Source organism: Monomorium pharaonis, chromosome 4, assembly GCF_013373865.1.
Source record: "Monomorium pharaonis isolate MP-MQ-018 chromosome 4, ASM1337386v2, whole genome shotgun sequence".
Lineage (NCBI taxonomy): Eukaryota > Metazoa > Arthropoda > Insecta > Hymenoptera > Formicidae > Monomorium > Monomorium pharaonis.
Window position 1 is genome coordinate 14,240,134 of NC_050470.1, and position 16,005 is coordinate 14,256,138.

A 16,005-nucleotide genomic window follows, 5' to 3' on the forward strand; every position below is an offset into this window, starting at 1 on the left:
TCATATATGATACATACCGTGACATGACAAATATAAAACTTGAATGCGAAATATGTGACGTAGACAGAATGAACACTGTGTGAAAGCAACGTGACTACTCTAATATTGCGCAACTGTTAGATAAAAACTAATACATACAGAGATGCAGATAATATAAATGTATAGTATTATAATGTAGATAATATATAACATACATAATATACACATAGATAATATAAATAAAACGTAGTATAAGATGATATAATTACTTTATAAATGCTATATACATAAAAGTCAATTTTATTGAAAATTTGTTTTAATTAAAAAAAATTTTTTTTTTTTTTTTCGAAAAATGACAGCGTAGTTAAATAAAGGTATTTATACTGTAAAACTTTTGTATGAAACATTTTTTATATTTTGTTTAATTTACAAAATATATCGAGAAAAGGTAAAAATATCTCAACTTTGAAAGGGTGGTTTCACTCTTTCAAACCGTTTATAAGACCAAACGGAAAATCTGATTTTAATGAAACTTAGCATAAATGTAGAGAAGGTAAATACATTAATTTTGAAATACTCTATTTTGGTTCAAAAACGGCTTGAAGGGGTGAAACCACCCTTCAAAGTTGAGACATTTTTGCGTTTTTTCGATATATCTCACAAACTAAAAAATATATATTAATGTTTCATACAAAAGTTTTACAGCATAAATACCTCTATTTAACTATGCCATTTATTTTATCAGAAAAAATTCTTTTTTTAAAAAAATGTTTTTTTTAATTTTTTGAAAAAATAAATAGCATAGTTAAATAAAAGTATTTATGCTGTAAAATGTTTGTATAAAACATTTTTTAATATTTTGTTTAGTTTGCGAGATATATCGAGAAAATGCAAAAACGTCTCAACTTTAAAGGGTGATTTCACCCCTTCAATCCGTTTATAAACACCAACTAAAAATTTCAGAATTCATGTATTTACCCCCTCTACGTTTCTGCCAAGTTTCATTAAAATCAGGATTTTCGGATTCGCGAGGTTCCCTTATAAGTCGAATAAGTCCCAGATGCGCACAGTAATAAACGGACGCAGCAGGCTAAGTGAAACGAATGCAGTGCAAAACGGACATAATGCGAAACAAACACAGAACGAAACGAACACCGTGCAAAATGGACACAGTGCCAAACGGACACAGTGCAAAACGGTCATAGTGCAAAACGGACACAGTCGCAAACCCGTGTGGTGCAAAGAATCCTATTGCACACACATATATACGCGCGGGCGGGGTGCTAAAAAAGGCCTTCGGCCCCGCCTCCCGCACCCACCTCGTCAGTAGGGGTGCCCTGAAAAGACACAAATCTATGTAGTAAGTCCGTTTGTTACTATGTCCGTTTCGCACTGTATCCGTTTGTTACTGTGTTCGTTTCGGACTGTGTCGGTTTTGCACTGTGTCTGTTTTGCATTGTGTCCGTTTTGCACTGTGTCCGTGAGTGGCCTTTACTTAAACACAGTACAATTAGACATAGTGCAAATGGATGGTGCAAATGAACACAAAATAATGTACACGTTTTAAATGGACACGGTTTATTTTGACACAGAAATTTTGTACACAGAAAAAATAAATTTTGGACAAATTACAATTTGAACACGATAAAAATGTACATCGTGCTATTGGACACGTAAAATTTGTACACCGCAAAGTTGTACACCGCAAACTTGTACACCACAAAGTTGTACACCGCAAACTTGTACACCACAAAGTTGTACACTGCAAACTTGTACACCGCAAACTTGTACACCACAAACTTTTACATCGCAAACTTGTACACCACAAAGATGTACACCGCAAACTTGTAGACCGCAAATTTGTACACCGCAAATTTGTACACCGCAAAGTTGTACATCGCAAAGTTGTACACCGTAAAGTTGTACATCGCAAAGTTGTACACCACGAAGTTTTGCGTGGAAAATCGCAAACCCATGTGGTACAGAGAATGGTCTGCACACACACACACACACACACACACACACGCGCGCGCGCGGGGGGGGGAGTGTAAGTGGGGCCTTCGGCCCCCCTCCCGCACCCACCCCGTCGATGTCGCTAACCCATGTTGTACATTGCAAAAAAGTAAAATTTATATGTATTAGCAGGTTTCCAATACAATATACACGGTGTACAAGTTTGCGGTGTACAACTTTGCGGTGTACAAATTTTACATGTCCAATTGCACGGTGTACATTTTTATCGTGTCTAAATTTTAATTTGTCCAGAATTCATTTTTCCTGTGTACAAAATTTCTGTGTTGAAATGAGCCATGTCCATTTAAAACGTGTACATTATTTTGTGTCCATTTGCACCGTGTCCATTTGCACTGTGTCCAATTGTATTGTGTCCAAGTGAACCACTCCCGTGTCCGTTTCGCAATGTGTCTCGTTTGCACTGTGTCCGTTTCACACTGTGTCCGTTTCACTCAGCCTGTTGTGTTCTTTTATTACTGTGCGCATCTGGGACACTCTCACTATGTTTACGGCGTTTCTACCGGCGAGATTAGTGCGGGAGGGAGATCGAAGGCCCCCTTTGCACTTTCCGAAAGACCTTCATTTGGACACCGTTTATTTGAACACGTTGCAAGTGGCTACGGTGCAAATGAGCACGAAATTTTGGACATGGTTTAATTGGACACCGTTCATTTGGACACCGTTTGTTTAGACACAAAAAAATACGCTCTGTTCACTTGTACATGAAAGAATGTGCACTGTTCACTTCGACACTGTTAACTTAGACACCATTTACTTGGATACCGTTCAATTAGACACGAACAGAAACGGACACATACACACGGGCTCGCGCGCACACACACACACACACATACACGGAAAGGTGCAAGGGGGGCCTTCGGCCCCCTCCCGCACCCACTCTGTCGATAGGATGCCCTCGGCGTAAAAGGCATTTTTTTGCTGCACCGCTGCATTGATGCAATAAGTTAAAGTAAGACAAACATATTTTTTTTCATTCCAATTTAGCAGTAATGCAGCGAAAAAAACAGACCAATAGTTATTTTTCACTGTGTCCAAGTAAACGGTGTGCAAATAAACGGTGTGCAATTGAACGGTGTGCAAATGAATAATGTGCAACTGAATGTTGTGCAAATGAACAATATGCAACTGAACAGTGCGTAAGTAAACAGTGCGCAAAATATTGTGTTCAAAAGAACCGTGTCCATTTGAACCGTGTGCAAATGCATTGATCCCGTGATTGATACGAAAAGAGACGTAGCTATGCGATATGTGTTGGAGAAAGAAACAATGTGGAAATGATCGCTAGTGCAAAAGTCAAGAAAAATATCAAAGTCGAATCAGCTTTGGTTTATGTCGATGTTGAAATCACCGATGACGACAGCAGCTGCAAACAAAGGATAAAATCGCTCAAAGTCTGCTTGAAACAAGGAGAGGAAGTTTAATTTAGAGGCTCGATAAACGATATCTAAAAGAAAGACCAGCAGTTGTCCGCGAAAATGGAGAGAAGCAAGTATTCCGGCCGAGAACAATAATGATTAGGCGACGCGACGAGAATCCGTATTCTGAGCCCACGACGCACATAAAGGCCAATCTCTCAGTTTATTCTTTTTATTGAGCCTGAAAAGTCGGTAGTCATACAGGTCGACAAAGGAATCAGAAACATACGGTTTTAGCTATGTTTCAGACATAGCGATAATATCATAAGAATTTTGTAGAAAGAAATTAGAAAACTTCGCAAAGTGCGGGAAGAGAGATTGGCAATTGACATGACAGAGGCGAAGGGGCCCATGGAGAGCGAGGTGCGCCACGCAAGAGTCGCGTCAGACATTTCTTTGAAAAGGTTGTTTAGTCATAAAGCCAGTGCCGGTGGAACGCTTCGGGAGCACTGCAGCGGAAAACGATCGCTCGTTTGTCCCGCGCTTGAAGAGCGGAGAGACGCCGTACCATCCCAAAAGAATGAAGCAGATTGGTCTGCAGCATCAGCCAGAGTAGGTACAGAGTGAGTCGATGGTGGCCGAGGAAGCGTCCCGGTTGACCACGTTGCAATTGACCACAATTATTTACAGCTATGAATGCTTAAAGTTTTTCTGTTGAACCGCCATTTAGAAAAGTTACGATTAATTGGGACAATCGGGATGGTCAATCGGGGCGCTCCCGTGGCCGAGGGGCATTAGCAGTAACCTTAGCAAAATGACCAAGATAATGCAACCTGATTGGTGCGACCGTACTCTGGAGCCTCACGAAGACGGAGCCATTGCGGGCTCATGCGTGGTGAAGTCGACCTTCCCCTCCCCCCGACAGCACGTCACGCCTCACGAAGAATACCTCTGGTGAAAGCCGCCAGTCTCTCATTGACCTTTATAGTGGACCTAACGAGAGACTTAGAGATTACCGCTTCTCCGAGAACTTTTTTAACCCGTTTGCCGTCGATCCAACAATTGTGAACATCATTGAAGGAGAGTCTGATCACCAGAGGACGGGAGTGATTAACCTTGGCAGAGATTCGGTAGCAGAAGATAATGTCACCCGGCGAAACAGCAACGGGCAGATCTGAACCAATACTGGAGGTGACAGCGCGAAACCTTTACGATGAAAGAATAATTTCGGTATTAAACTTGTCACGCTCCAGAACATCCAATCCCGCCTCAAAGTCGGCCCGAACTCCGTCGCCATTTGGTCGGCAAGGTCGAGATTCAAAGGCGCCAACCCATTTAAGAAGGTCGTTCTGCTAGTCCACAAGGCGCGACGTTGAAGCCGAAAGACAGTCGGTCCGCGCGGAGAGGACCTCGAATTTAATGATCTCATGGTGGTTAAATCTTTCAGTTTAGTTTTAATGTTGGTTATTTTTCCGAGGAGCGAGGTGATAAGATCCCGAAGCAAGCCAGACTCCCCGTCGGAGGCGTCCGAAGCCGAAGACCAGTTGGCGGCAGCACTAAGAGGATGCTTACGGTTTGTTGGAAGAGTCTGCTAATTTTACAGAGAAAAGAGAGCTATTTTTATCGGAGATTCTCAGCGTCGGGAAGGTCCGACAAGCGAGTCTCAGTAGCATTCCTTGTGGAAGACATGCTTCGAGACACGCTCGCAGTGGAGCGCATTGGTAGCCGCAATAAAGCGCTTATACATTCCGCAAGAGAGAATCATATCACCAAACGTCGATGATGATCGAAACAATAGACTTACAGAGTGGGAAGCACAGACATGTCCAACGATGTTAACAAGTCAAGGATCCCAAACGAAACAGCTAACTCACAGAGTGGGGAGCGCGCACGTCTTCGACAATGTTGACAAGTCGAGGATCCTGAATACAACTATCAGATGCAGGCGCGAAACACCAACCGACACGTTTTCAGAAACTTTCGTAAAAAATTCAAGATGACCAGGTCCAAAAACAAGTTAAAAAAGACTTTAAAAAAGTAAAGGTACTTACAATTGTGGAACAATTGGGTCGAACAAAATAGCTTTCGACAAATAATCTGGAAAAAAAAGCCCCGGGGGGCAGAAAGCGGCAAAAGAAAGCCAAGAAATACGAGCAAAAGTGAACATGTCTATGTACTCACGTGCGGGGGGGGGGGGAGAGAGAGTAAGAGAGAGAGAGAGAGACGACGCACAGTGGGGCAAACAATGTAAATTGCGGGACATAAGTATTAAAAAATGAAAGTGTGAATTTTAATACGTTATCATCTAAATTGTTTAGTAGAATACTTCTATTTTTGTATCTTATTAACTCAAGGCCGTAATTAAAAATTAAATTAATTTCAATTTTCGTTTTTTGTTTAAAAAAATATTATATATTAATTTTGATTTCATATACTAAAAATACACTAATCGTACATCATTTACGTCAAATTTTAAGCCATTCCATTGAAAAATATAGAAATTATAAGCAAATGTCCAAAAAATGATGCGTTCGCCCCACTGTGCGACGACGACGACGACGACGACGACGACGACAAGCGGGGTTCGCGGCTTTATAAAAAGCAAAGAGATCAACTCCATAGTAGAAGGCGGATTAAATCCTGTAAGAGGCAGCGCGAAAGTAAGAGCCCCCAGGGAAGCGAGGATTAAAATAAACACCGCATTGTTACTACGGTCTGCTCTCACAATTCTAGTTGTCGCTGAAAAATTTCCACGTGATGCTTACCTTACACGCCCCCCAAATTTAATTAAAACGATTTAAGCAACGCGGATGAGCATTATCAGGCATTATTTATAATTCTCTGTCTTCGAAATTGCTTTCACAAGATCGTCAACATTTTATCAAATTAATTCGCCAATGTTTTTTTCTGTCTTTTTCAGGTTGACACACTTCCTGGGCCAGCAATGCGGATTTAACGACCAATTGAACAGTACTAAAAACCTTACTTACTTTGTTCCACTTAACGAGGCCTGGACGAATCCGAAAAATGATTCGTTAACCATTAAAAAAGTCTTCGAACCCGAGTACAGTTATTACGTGAGTAAACTTCTCAAATGCATATTGCAAAATCTTGAACTTTTATTGATCTTGAATTTCCAAAATTATCTTCGAGTCGTCAGAAACCACGTATTCCTTAATCTTCTTCTTGTCTTGTTGGATTCTTCAGTCTTTTAAATGACTGTACCGTTTTACTTTCAAGTCCGTGCACAAGTGAAATTAAGTTTTCTGTTAAATAAAAAAAAAGTTTAAACAATGAGCCCTGGTAAGGGTCATAGAATTATGTGGCAACACCGATCGGCCCAGCAGTCAGTTTGTGCTCTCATATACTTGCCAATATCTTGGGACGAGTCGGGGATATTCGGGTAAGATCGGAAGGGCCGTAGGTTCGCCTGCGGTTTCTTACGCACGCTCTTGACACTGTTGCGTCGCACGTACTCGCCTTCGCATAGTCTCAATCAAACATTCTAATCGCGCGTTCTAGAACATCCCAGTCGCGTCATAAAACTTAATTAATTGACTCGCACATCAGCATAAACGAGCTTAACGGTTGTTCCGCGCCTTGTCTAACATATGTTAGTGCACTCGAGACGAAATTACGACCAGTGATCTTATTCAGTTACAAAACGAAGTGAATAACTTATTGAGCTTGAGGGGCTGTCAGCCTGTTTATCGGAGCTGCTAGCCCAAGTTTTTTGCAGATTGATTGAGGCTGTTAGCCTGTTTTACAACGGTGGCCACCAGAATAGTCAATTGACGAACCAAAGCGCAGAACAGTAAACGCACATTCTAGAGGCTGGCAGTCTAATGCGTGGCGATACGGCCATCTTGATTTACATAACAAAGGACGTAAACATAGTACTGCTTCTTGCATAGCATCTGCTTTTTTGCTATTAAGTACAAGCGTAAACATTATGTAACACGCATGGATTACCTGACTGAAACCCAGAGTGGCACCCGTTTGCCTACGTCAATATTGGCCACGGTCCTGATTGACCACGGAGCGAATTGGCCACGCGTCAATATTGGTCACGTTAATAATGGCCACCTCAATATTGGCCACGCGTCCAAGGCTGCCAGTTTTGATGCTCTGCCACCTAGTCGGTGTGACGCAAAGCTGTAGTGGTGGCAACACACACGGAAGAAACTGTGTACGTGTGCTGCTCGGCGCTCACATGTACACGGCTTCTTCCGTGTGTGTTGCCACCACTACAGCTTTGCGTCACACCGACTAGGTGGCAAAGCATCAAAACTGGCAGCCTTGCACGCGTCATTATTGGTCGCGTCATTATTGGCTACGTCATTATTGACCACGTCATTATTGGCCACGCGTCAATATTGCCCACGCGTCAATATTGACCACGCGTCAATATTGGCCATAGATTTTGAATTCGTTGAAGCTTGGGAACAACATCTAGGTTCCTCAAAGGAATTGCCTTCATGGTCTTAGTTACATGAGTTTTTTGTGTTGCGCTTACTTTCATTATAGGCATACAAAGAATCCCGCTACGGGAGACTTAGTTTTCAACCCCATCAGAATTTTCTTAAGTCGCACTATCATGGAAAAGTAGGCGATGGAGGCCCTACCGATCAAACATCATGCCTTATGTGTAAAGAGAAACACTTTGTCAGGGCTTGTTCAGAATACACTCACAAATTATCACAGCAGAGATTGGACTTCTTCAAAAAACACAAACTATGCTACGACTGTTTAGAACCACAACGGTCTTCTCAATGTAGATCCACTAGACGGTGTCAGAATTGTGCCGCAAAGCACCACAATACATCAAGTGTGTAATGTAAAAAATAAGGTCAAGCCCGCTTCCAAGGAATCTAAAGAATCAGTCGATAATCCAGCTGGAAAACAGGACCAACAGACGACTCTCCGTTTGCTCAACAAACCAAATTAGGCTGGATCGTTTGCCGTCCTACCCAGCGCACAATTGGATTATAAAAACAACCAGTACCTACAGATGTCTATTATCTGGGTGGCACTTACTTAAACACGGTTCAAATGGACACGGTGCTTTTGGACATAATATCTTGCGCACGGTTTAAACGGCCACGGTGCATTTGGACACTGTGCATTTGGACACAAAAGAAATTTTATTAAAAATGTACACCAGTTATATGCACACGTAAAATTTGACTACCGAATATTTACACACGAAAAAATGCCCACCGTTCACTTGGACACGTAAAAGTTGCACACCATTCATTTGCACACCGCTCACTTGCACACCATTCACTTGCACACCACTCATTTGCACACCAAGAAATACGCACCGATCATTTGCACACGGAAAGATGCATACTGATCATTTGCACACGGAAAGATGCGCACTAATCATTTGCACACAGAAAGATGCACACTAATTATTTGCACACCGCTTAAGTGCACACCGTTCAATTGCACATCGTTCAATTGCACACCGTTCAATTGCACACCATTTAAGTCGCAAACTGGTGTAATACAGTGAATGCTTTACACACACATACACACACACATACACGGGGGGGGGTGCAAGGAGGGCTTTCGGCCCCCCTCCCGCACCCACCCCGTCCAAGTCGCTAGCCCATGTACACATTGCAAACGCAGCCATAATGTATGAATATTTAATACGCGTTTGATTCAACGGTGTGCAATTGAACGGTGTGCAACTGAACGGGAGTATCCCGTTTGGACACGTAACGATTGGACACCGCTCAATTGGACACGCACGATTGGACACCACACGATTGGACACCGCACGATTGGACACTGCATTATTGGACACCGCACGATTGGGCACCGCACGATTGGACACCGCATTATTGGACACTGCACGATTGGACACCGCACGATTGGACACCGCATTATTGGACACCGCATTATTGGACACCGTACAATTGGACACACACACACATTTACGTGTGTGTATGCAGATTTCTAATACAGTTTGCATGGGTTAGCGACTTGGACGGGGTGGGTGCGGGAGGGGGGCCGAAGGCCCCCCTTGCACCCCCCCGTGTGTGTATGTGTGTGTATGTGTGTGTGCGTGCGATCATTTTCTGCACCACATAGGTTTGAAACTTTCCACGCAAAACGAGTAAAAATACGTATATAGATATTTAAAATTCAATTTTTTTTCTGGCAAATCGAAGCTTTTTTCTGCCAGATGTTTCTAAGATTAGATAATCTGTCATATGATATATAAATGTTATTCACTAGAAGACTGCGGTGTCCAATAATGCGGTGTCCAATCGTGCGGTGTCCAATCGTGCGGTGTCCAATAATTCGGTGTCCAATAATGCGGTGTCCAATCGTGCGGTGTCCAATAATGCGGTGTCCAATCGTGCGGTGTCCAATCGTGCGGTGTCCAATCGTGTGGTGTCCAATCGTGCGGTGTCCAATCGAGCCGTGTCCAATTGTGCGTGTCCAATCAAGCGGTGTCCAATCGTTACGTGTCCAAAAAGAGGTCACCCCAACTGAACGATGTGCAAATGAACGGTGTGCAAATGATTGGAGCACATCTTTTAGTGTGCAAATGATTAGTGCGTATCTTTCCGTGTGCAAATGATCGGTGTGCATCTTTCCATGTGCAATCGATTGGTGCGCGTTTCTTGGTGTGCAAATGAGTAGTGGGCAAGTAAACAATGTGTAAGTGAATGGTGCGCAAGTGAGCGGTGTGCAAATGAATAGTGCGCAACTTTTACATGTCCAAGTCAACGGTGAGCATTTTTTGTGTGCAAATATCTGGTGGCCAAATTTTACGTTTGTATGTAACTGGTGTAAATTTTTAATAAAATTTCTTTTGTGTCCAAATCCACAGTGTTCAAATGCACCGTGTGCAAATGCACCGTGGTCATTTAAACCGTGCGCAAAATATCGTGTCCAAAAGCACCGTGTCCAAATGCACCATGTCCATTTGAACCGTGTGCAAGTGCACCGCTCCCTATTATCTACCCCATCATAGCGTATAGAAGGAGCAGAGTACCACCACAGAATTGAGAGTAGTTTTTAATGGATCCAGTCCCACTACATCTGGATACTCTCTTACGGACATTCTGCACAACGGAGCTAAACTGCAAACGTAAATCTTTAACGTGCTCACTGGTTTTAGGAAGTTTTGGTACGTCTTTTCTATCGACGTGGAAAAAATATTTAGACAAATCAAGGTCCATCCTTTCAACGAATACTTTGAATGGATCCCGTCAATGGACTTCACATCTACGAGCTCTCGACAGTTACTTATGGATTGGTTTGTGCGCCCTATTTGTCGTTACGACTATTTTAGCAGCTAATAGAAAATGAGGGTTCAAAATATCCCTCGCGGTACCTATACATTTTAAAGGGCACTACGTAGACGACATATTTGGTGGAGCCAACTCCATAGAACAAGCTCAAGAGTCTGTTAAATAACTGGTACAACTCTGCAAGGCGGGCAGATTTAGCTTGCAAAAATGGACTAGCAACGAAACTTCCGTGCTTCAGTTCATTCCATGAGAAAAACAGATAACTGCCACAGTCATCAATTTTGATGATTATTCGGTCGTACACGCTCTCGGACTGTGTTGGCAACCTAACCTAACGCTGATACATTCCAATTTTCAACAAAAATGACTATTAACAGAGGAACGACTAAAAGGACAATTTTATCCAATGTAGCTAAATTATTTGACCCGCTAGGCTTTCTCTCACCTATTTATCATTTCCGCCAAGATCCTGATATAAGAGTTGTGGTCAATTAAGCTCAACTGGAATGATTCTCTACCTGAGCCGATAACAAAATTGGAACGATTTTGTGAATAATTTACAGGACCTAAATAGGATTATAGTCTAAGAGCTACCTACATAAAAATAGCATCAATAAGCATCGTGGAATGTCTCTATCTAAAAAGAGTCCTTTGGTATTACCGAATACTAAATCGTCAGTCTGCCTGAGCGGTCAGGAAGATTAAAGGGGGGGGGGCGGCTAAAGATAGTAAATTTTACGACAAAAAAAAGAATAAGATTCAAGCATAAGATCTGTGGGAATGTTTAGTGTTTATTGAAACAAGATATCATAATTATTGGCAAACTGTTTCCTGGAAAATAAAGTGTCAGCAGACCGCTTTAAAGTGGCAAAAAATTAGCAGTAAAAAAAAAGTCATAAGATTCAAAGCTAAAAATTAATATAATAATTGTTTATACATATTTAAAGCAATAGCATTAGAAAATATTTTTCCTATTAATACGTCAGACGTGGAATGTGAAAACAGAAGTACTTGCTCGTAGATGATGAAGCTGATTAATCGGCTGCTTTAAATGATATAAACACTTTGGAAAAAATTGAAACTGTGCAAGAAAATAATTTGATTTATTATCACCAAACATGTAAAATAAATTTTTTAAACAAGAATATTACTGCCTCAATCCACTTTGTAAAAAGAAAATGTTACCATTTTATTGTTGCCGTTTTTTCACGATGCTGATTGGTTTTTTGCTATGCTTACTTCGAGCTGCGAGAGTAACTATCATTGCAACTGAATTTTGACAGCTGTTTTTATATACACTCACTCGAAAAAAAAGCGGTACACCTAAAATTTGTCAAAAAATCATTAAACTTTCAATGACGATAACTACGCGAGTAATAAAGATAGAAAGGTTTCTAAAAAAAGAAATTAAAGCTTCAAATGTCTACTTTAATAATTGATTTAGTAAAATTTTGCGTAATAATTTTTTTTAAAATGGCGTATGACAAAGCGAGAGCATGCAAAATTGAAAAATATTGGTCCGAGTTTGCGACGATCCATGGCGTGAGGCAAGTATCGCAACTTAATGGGATAAAAAACATGCGATAGTACAGAGTTTTCCCTTTAAAATGCTGTTTTACTCGTCTTGATACGATGATTTTTCGCTGAGATATGCGCATTTAAAGTAAAAAACTGCCTTTTTATTCAAATGCGCATATTTCAGCGAAAAATCATCGTATTGAGACGAGTAAAAAAGCATTTTGAAGGGAAAACTCTGTACTATTGCATGCTTTTTATCCCATTAAGTTGCGATACTTGCCTCACGCCATGGATCGTCGCAAACTCGGACTAATATTTTTCAATTTTGCATGCTCTCACTTTGTCATACGCCATTTAAAAAAAAATTATTACGCAAAATTTTATTAAATCAATTCTTAAAGTAGACATTTGAAGCTTTAATTTCTTTTTTTAGAAACCTTTCTATCTTTATTACTCGCGTAGTTATCGTCATTGGAAGTTTAATGATTTTTTGACAAATTTTAGGTGTACCGCTTTTTTTCGAGTGAGTGTAGATGGTTATTTATAAAATTATTGTTGCAATTTACTTAAAAAATAAGAATAAATTCTTTCTTTAAAAAGTCATGTAAGTAATTTCATTATTGACAGTTGCGAGAAAAACAAAATTAAAAATACTTAAGAAGAAATAAGAAAAAAAAAGTAAAATAAAGTAAATCATTTATATATGTAAATAAATTATAATTAATATGTAAATAAATAATTTAATACCTCAGAAAATGCTAGAAAGATTGTTACAGTTCAATTGTTAAATAAATTTTAGAAATCTATATTTGATAGCATTATTATATAATATCTACTTTTTTATAGAGAAAACGAAAATAATTATAAAAAAAATAATTTAACTAGAGATAGCAAAAGAGAGAAAAGAGAGAAACACCAAAAAATTTCCGATTTCGTCAAATATATAATTTTATCATGTTTTTACTTTTGACTCTCTGCAAATTTTTTTGTGTTTATTAAAAACTGCTAACGTTGAATAAATTACATTTAATTTGTTACAATTAACGTTAAACACATTGAATTTTGACAGCTGTCAAATTTTTATAGATGATTATCTATACAATCATCGTTGCAATTTATTTTTAAAAAGTACAAAATGAAAAGTTAATTAGCGCGCGTCTGTGATGTATTGTTACAAGTTCATCTCACACATCCAGGTTTAGAAAATGATTTAAAAAATGAATACTTCAGTGTAAAGAGAATGGTAAAATCATGAGATCGCGTATTATTATGAGCACTTACTACATTCATTTAACCCTACGAATATATTAGCATCTGAATTTTGATCTGCTTTATTAAACTTATTTTAAAATTATTGAGGAGGTAGTGTAAGTTTTTAGCTTAACTTTTATCAGTCTCTGCTATTCTCTGTTGTTATTTATTATTATTTGTTAAACGCAACAAGCGTACGCTGCGATCACCCGAACTACGATTCGCGCTCTTTATCGCAGTTTGCCTCGATGTTATCTTTCACTTTTCAATCTGCCTTTTTGCATATCGTTTTCTAAACGTATAAACAATTATTATATTAATTTTTAGCCTTGAATTTTATTAATTCTTTTACTGCTAATTTTTCGCTACTTTGAAGCGGTCTGCCGACACTTTATCTTCCAGGAAACAGTCTGCCAATAATTATGATATTTTGTTTCAATAAACACTAAACATTCCCACAGATTTTATGCTTGAATCTTATTCTTTTTTTTTGTCGTGAAATTTACTATCTTTAGCCGCTTGTCCCAATCAGCAAAACAATATTTAAAAAATGTTTTCAATAATATTTAAAAAAACATTTTAAAAAACATTTCTAAAAACGTTAAAAGTAATGAAATAAGTTCCCTTTTTTAAATTAGAAAAACGTTTTTTGAAATGTTTGGACAAATATATTTTTAACATTTAATAAATATTTGTTTTAAAATTTAAGAAAATTGTTTTTTTAACATTTAGTTAATGATTTTTTAAATATTTACTAAACATATTTACAACAAAAGCAAAAAATTGGTTGCATTATTAAATAATTTTGATATATTCAACGTAACCTCACCAATCTAATAAATGTCTACGATAATTTTATAAAGGGGAGAAGACTATACATGTTTCAGCCAAGCCACAGTACCTGTTAGAACATGTTTAATTTCTGCGCCTAAAAAAACGATCATCTATCCAAGTGCCAACCACTCCCGACATTGTTCGACTTCAAAGATCGTACGCATCCTAATGCTTCGTGATGATCTATGAATACTTTATGTTAATGCATACATATTTGTTATAGATTATTTCAATAGATGTTGTCAGAAGGATGAAACATGTATAGTTAACTTATATTTTTATAAATAAATATAAATATAAATTATTACAATTTTTTACTGATTTTCACATATACGAAATATTATGTGAAATATGAAAAGATTTATTTTTACTCTGTTCGTAAAAAAATAAAAAATAGGTGTCATTTCTTATAATTTTTAAGTATTGTTAACATGCTATATTGTTTCAATAAGTGCAATGTTATCTTAATCTCCATTTTCTTTATGTTTCGATGTTTCAATTTGTGCCTCAGAGGTTTTATTTATACGTTTTTGTGACTCATTCATTACATAGATTCACTTCCTCTTTACACTTGATTTACGCTACATAATTAATAAAGCTTTCCAACCATAATTTAAATATTTTTAAAAATATTATTCTAAACAACTTTTTAAATGTGAAATAATTAATACAAAAACATAAAATAAATGTTACGTAAATATTATTTTAAACAATTTATTAAAATCTTAAATTAATATTAAAAAATATTAATTAAATATATTATATAAATATATGTCCTAGATTATTATTTTAAATAATTAATTATTGTAACAAAAATATTAAATTAATATTAAATAAACATTTTTAAATATTTTAAAAAAAATTTTTTTAAGGTTCAAATAAATATTACATAAATATTAAATAAATATTAAATGTTTAATGAAACGTTACTACATAAATATTAAATGTTATGTTCGAGATCAGACCATTTTATTGGAATTTCAGTTTTTTTTTTGTTCTGTTTTATCCGCGGGTAGTGAAGGCTGCTGACGGCCATCGCGTCGTTGTGGTTCGTTCATTCGATGCACTTAGTCGCACGGCGCTGTCCCTAGCTCATCACGCACGCGTCTTTCATTTTTTCGCGTCGTGGTAACTATGCAAAACAAGCCCAAAAAAAGGTATGTCAAAATCGATGCCCAAATAAGACTCGAAATCAGTTCCCTTGCCGCCCCCTTTTTTCTCCTCCGCGATCGTAATTGTCTTAAGACGCAGAATTAGGGTTACACGACATTTTCTCATCTAGTTTTCGAGAAAATGTCGTGTAACCCTAATTTTGCGTCTTAAGACAATTACGATCGCGAAGGAGAAAAAAGAGGGCGGCAAGCCTAGAGTCTAGGCAATATAATTTCAATTTCCGCAGGTTAGTAACACTGTGACCGGTTACATACGCACTCATACGTCAAAACGACTCTGCACACACAGATTTACTACTTCAATAGTGTTACTAACCTGCGGAAATTGAAATTGTATTGCCTAGAAAATTTGTTACTACCAACATTTTCTCATCTAGTTTTCGGGAAAATGTCGTGTAACCAAAATTAGTCAGTCTCTCGCAGCGCGGCACCGACATTAGATTGTCCCGCAGATCTTTCCCGTCATCCGCCGATCCTAGCTGCGGGGATTCACTTCTGTTCTGTCCCTAATTCGGCAACTTATGTCAATTAATTATTAAATTCGCGTATTCGTGTGAATGTGTGAGTGCATCACGTCAGTGCGCAGGT

General features: G+C 38.4%; 1 protein-coding gene across 5 annotated transcripts in view; it reads left to right on the plus strand.

The window, feature by feature from the left end:
* The window catches only part of LOC105832409 (fasciclin-1-like), a 365,719-nt gene that overhangs the window by 317,064 nt on the left and 32,650 nt on the right, over positions 1–16,005 (plus strand). For all 5 annotated transcript variants that reach the window (XM_036285356.1, XM_036285355.1, XM_036285358.1 and 2 more), the window contains one exon: positions 6,289–6,445. In XM_036285356.1, the coding sequence (XP_036141249.1) occupies positions 6,289–6,445 (157 nt within the window). The remainder of the gene's footprint in view (positions 1–6,288; positions 6,446–16,005) is intronic.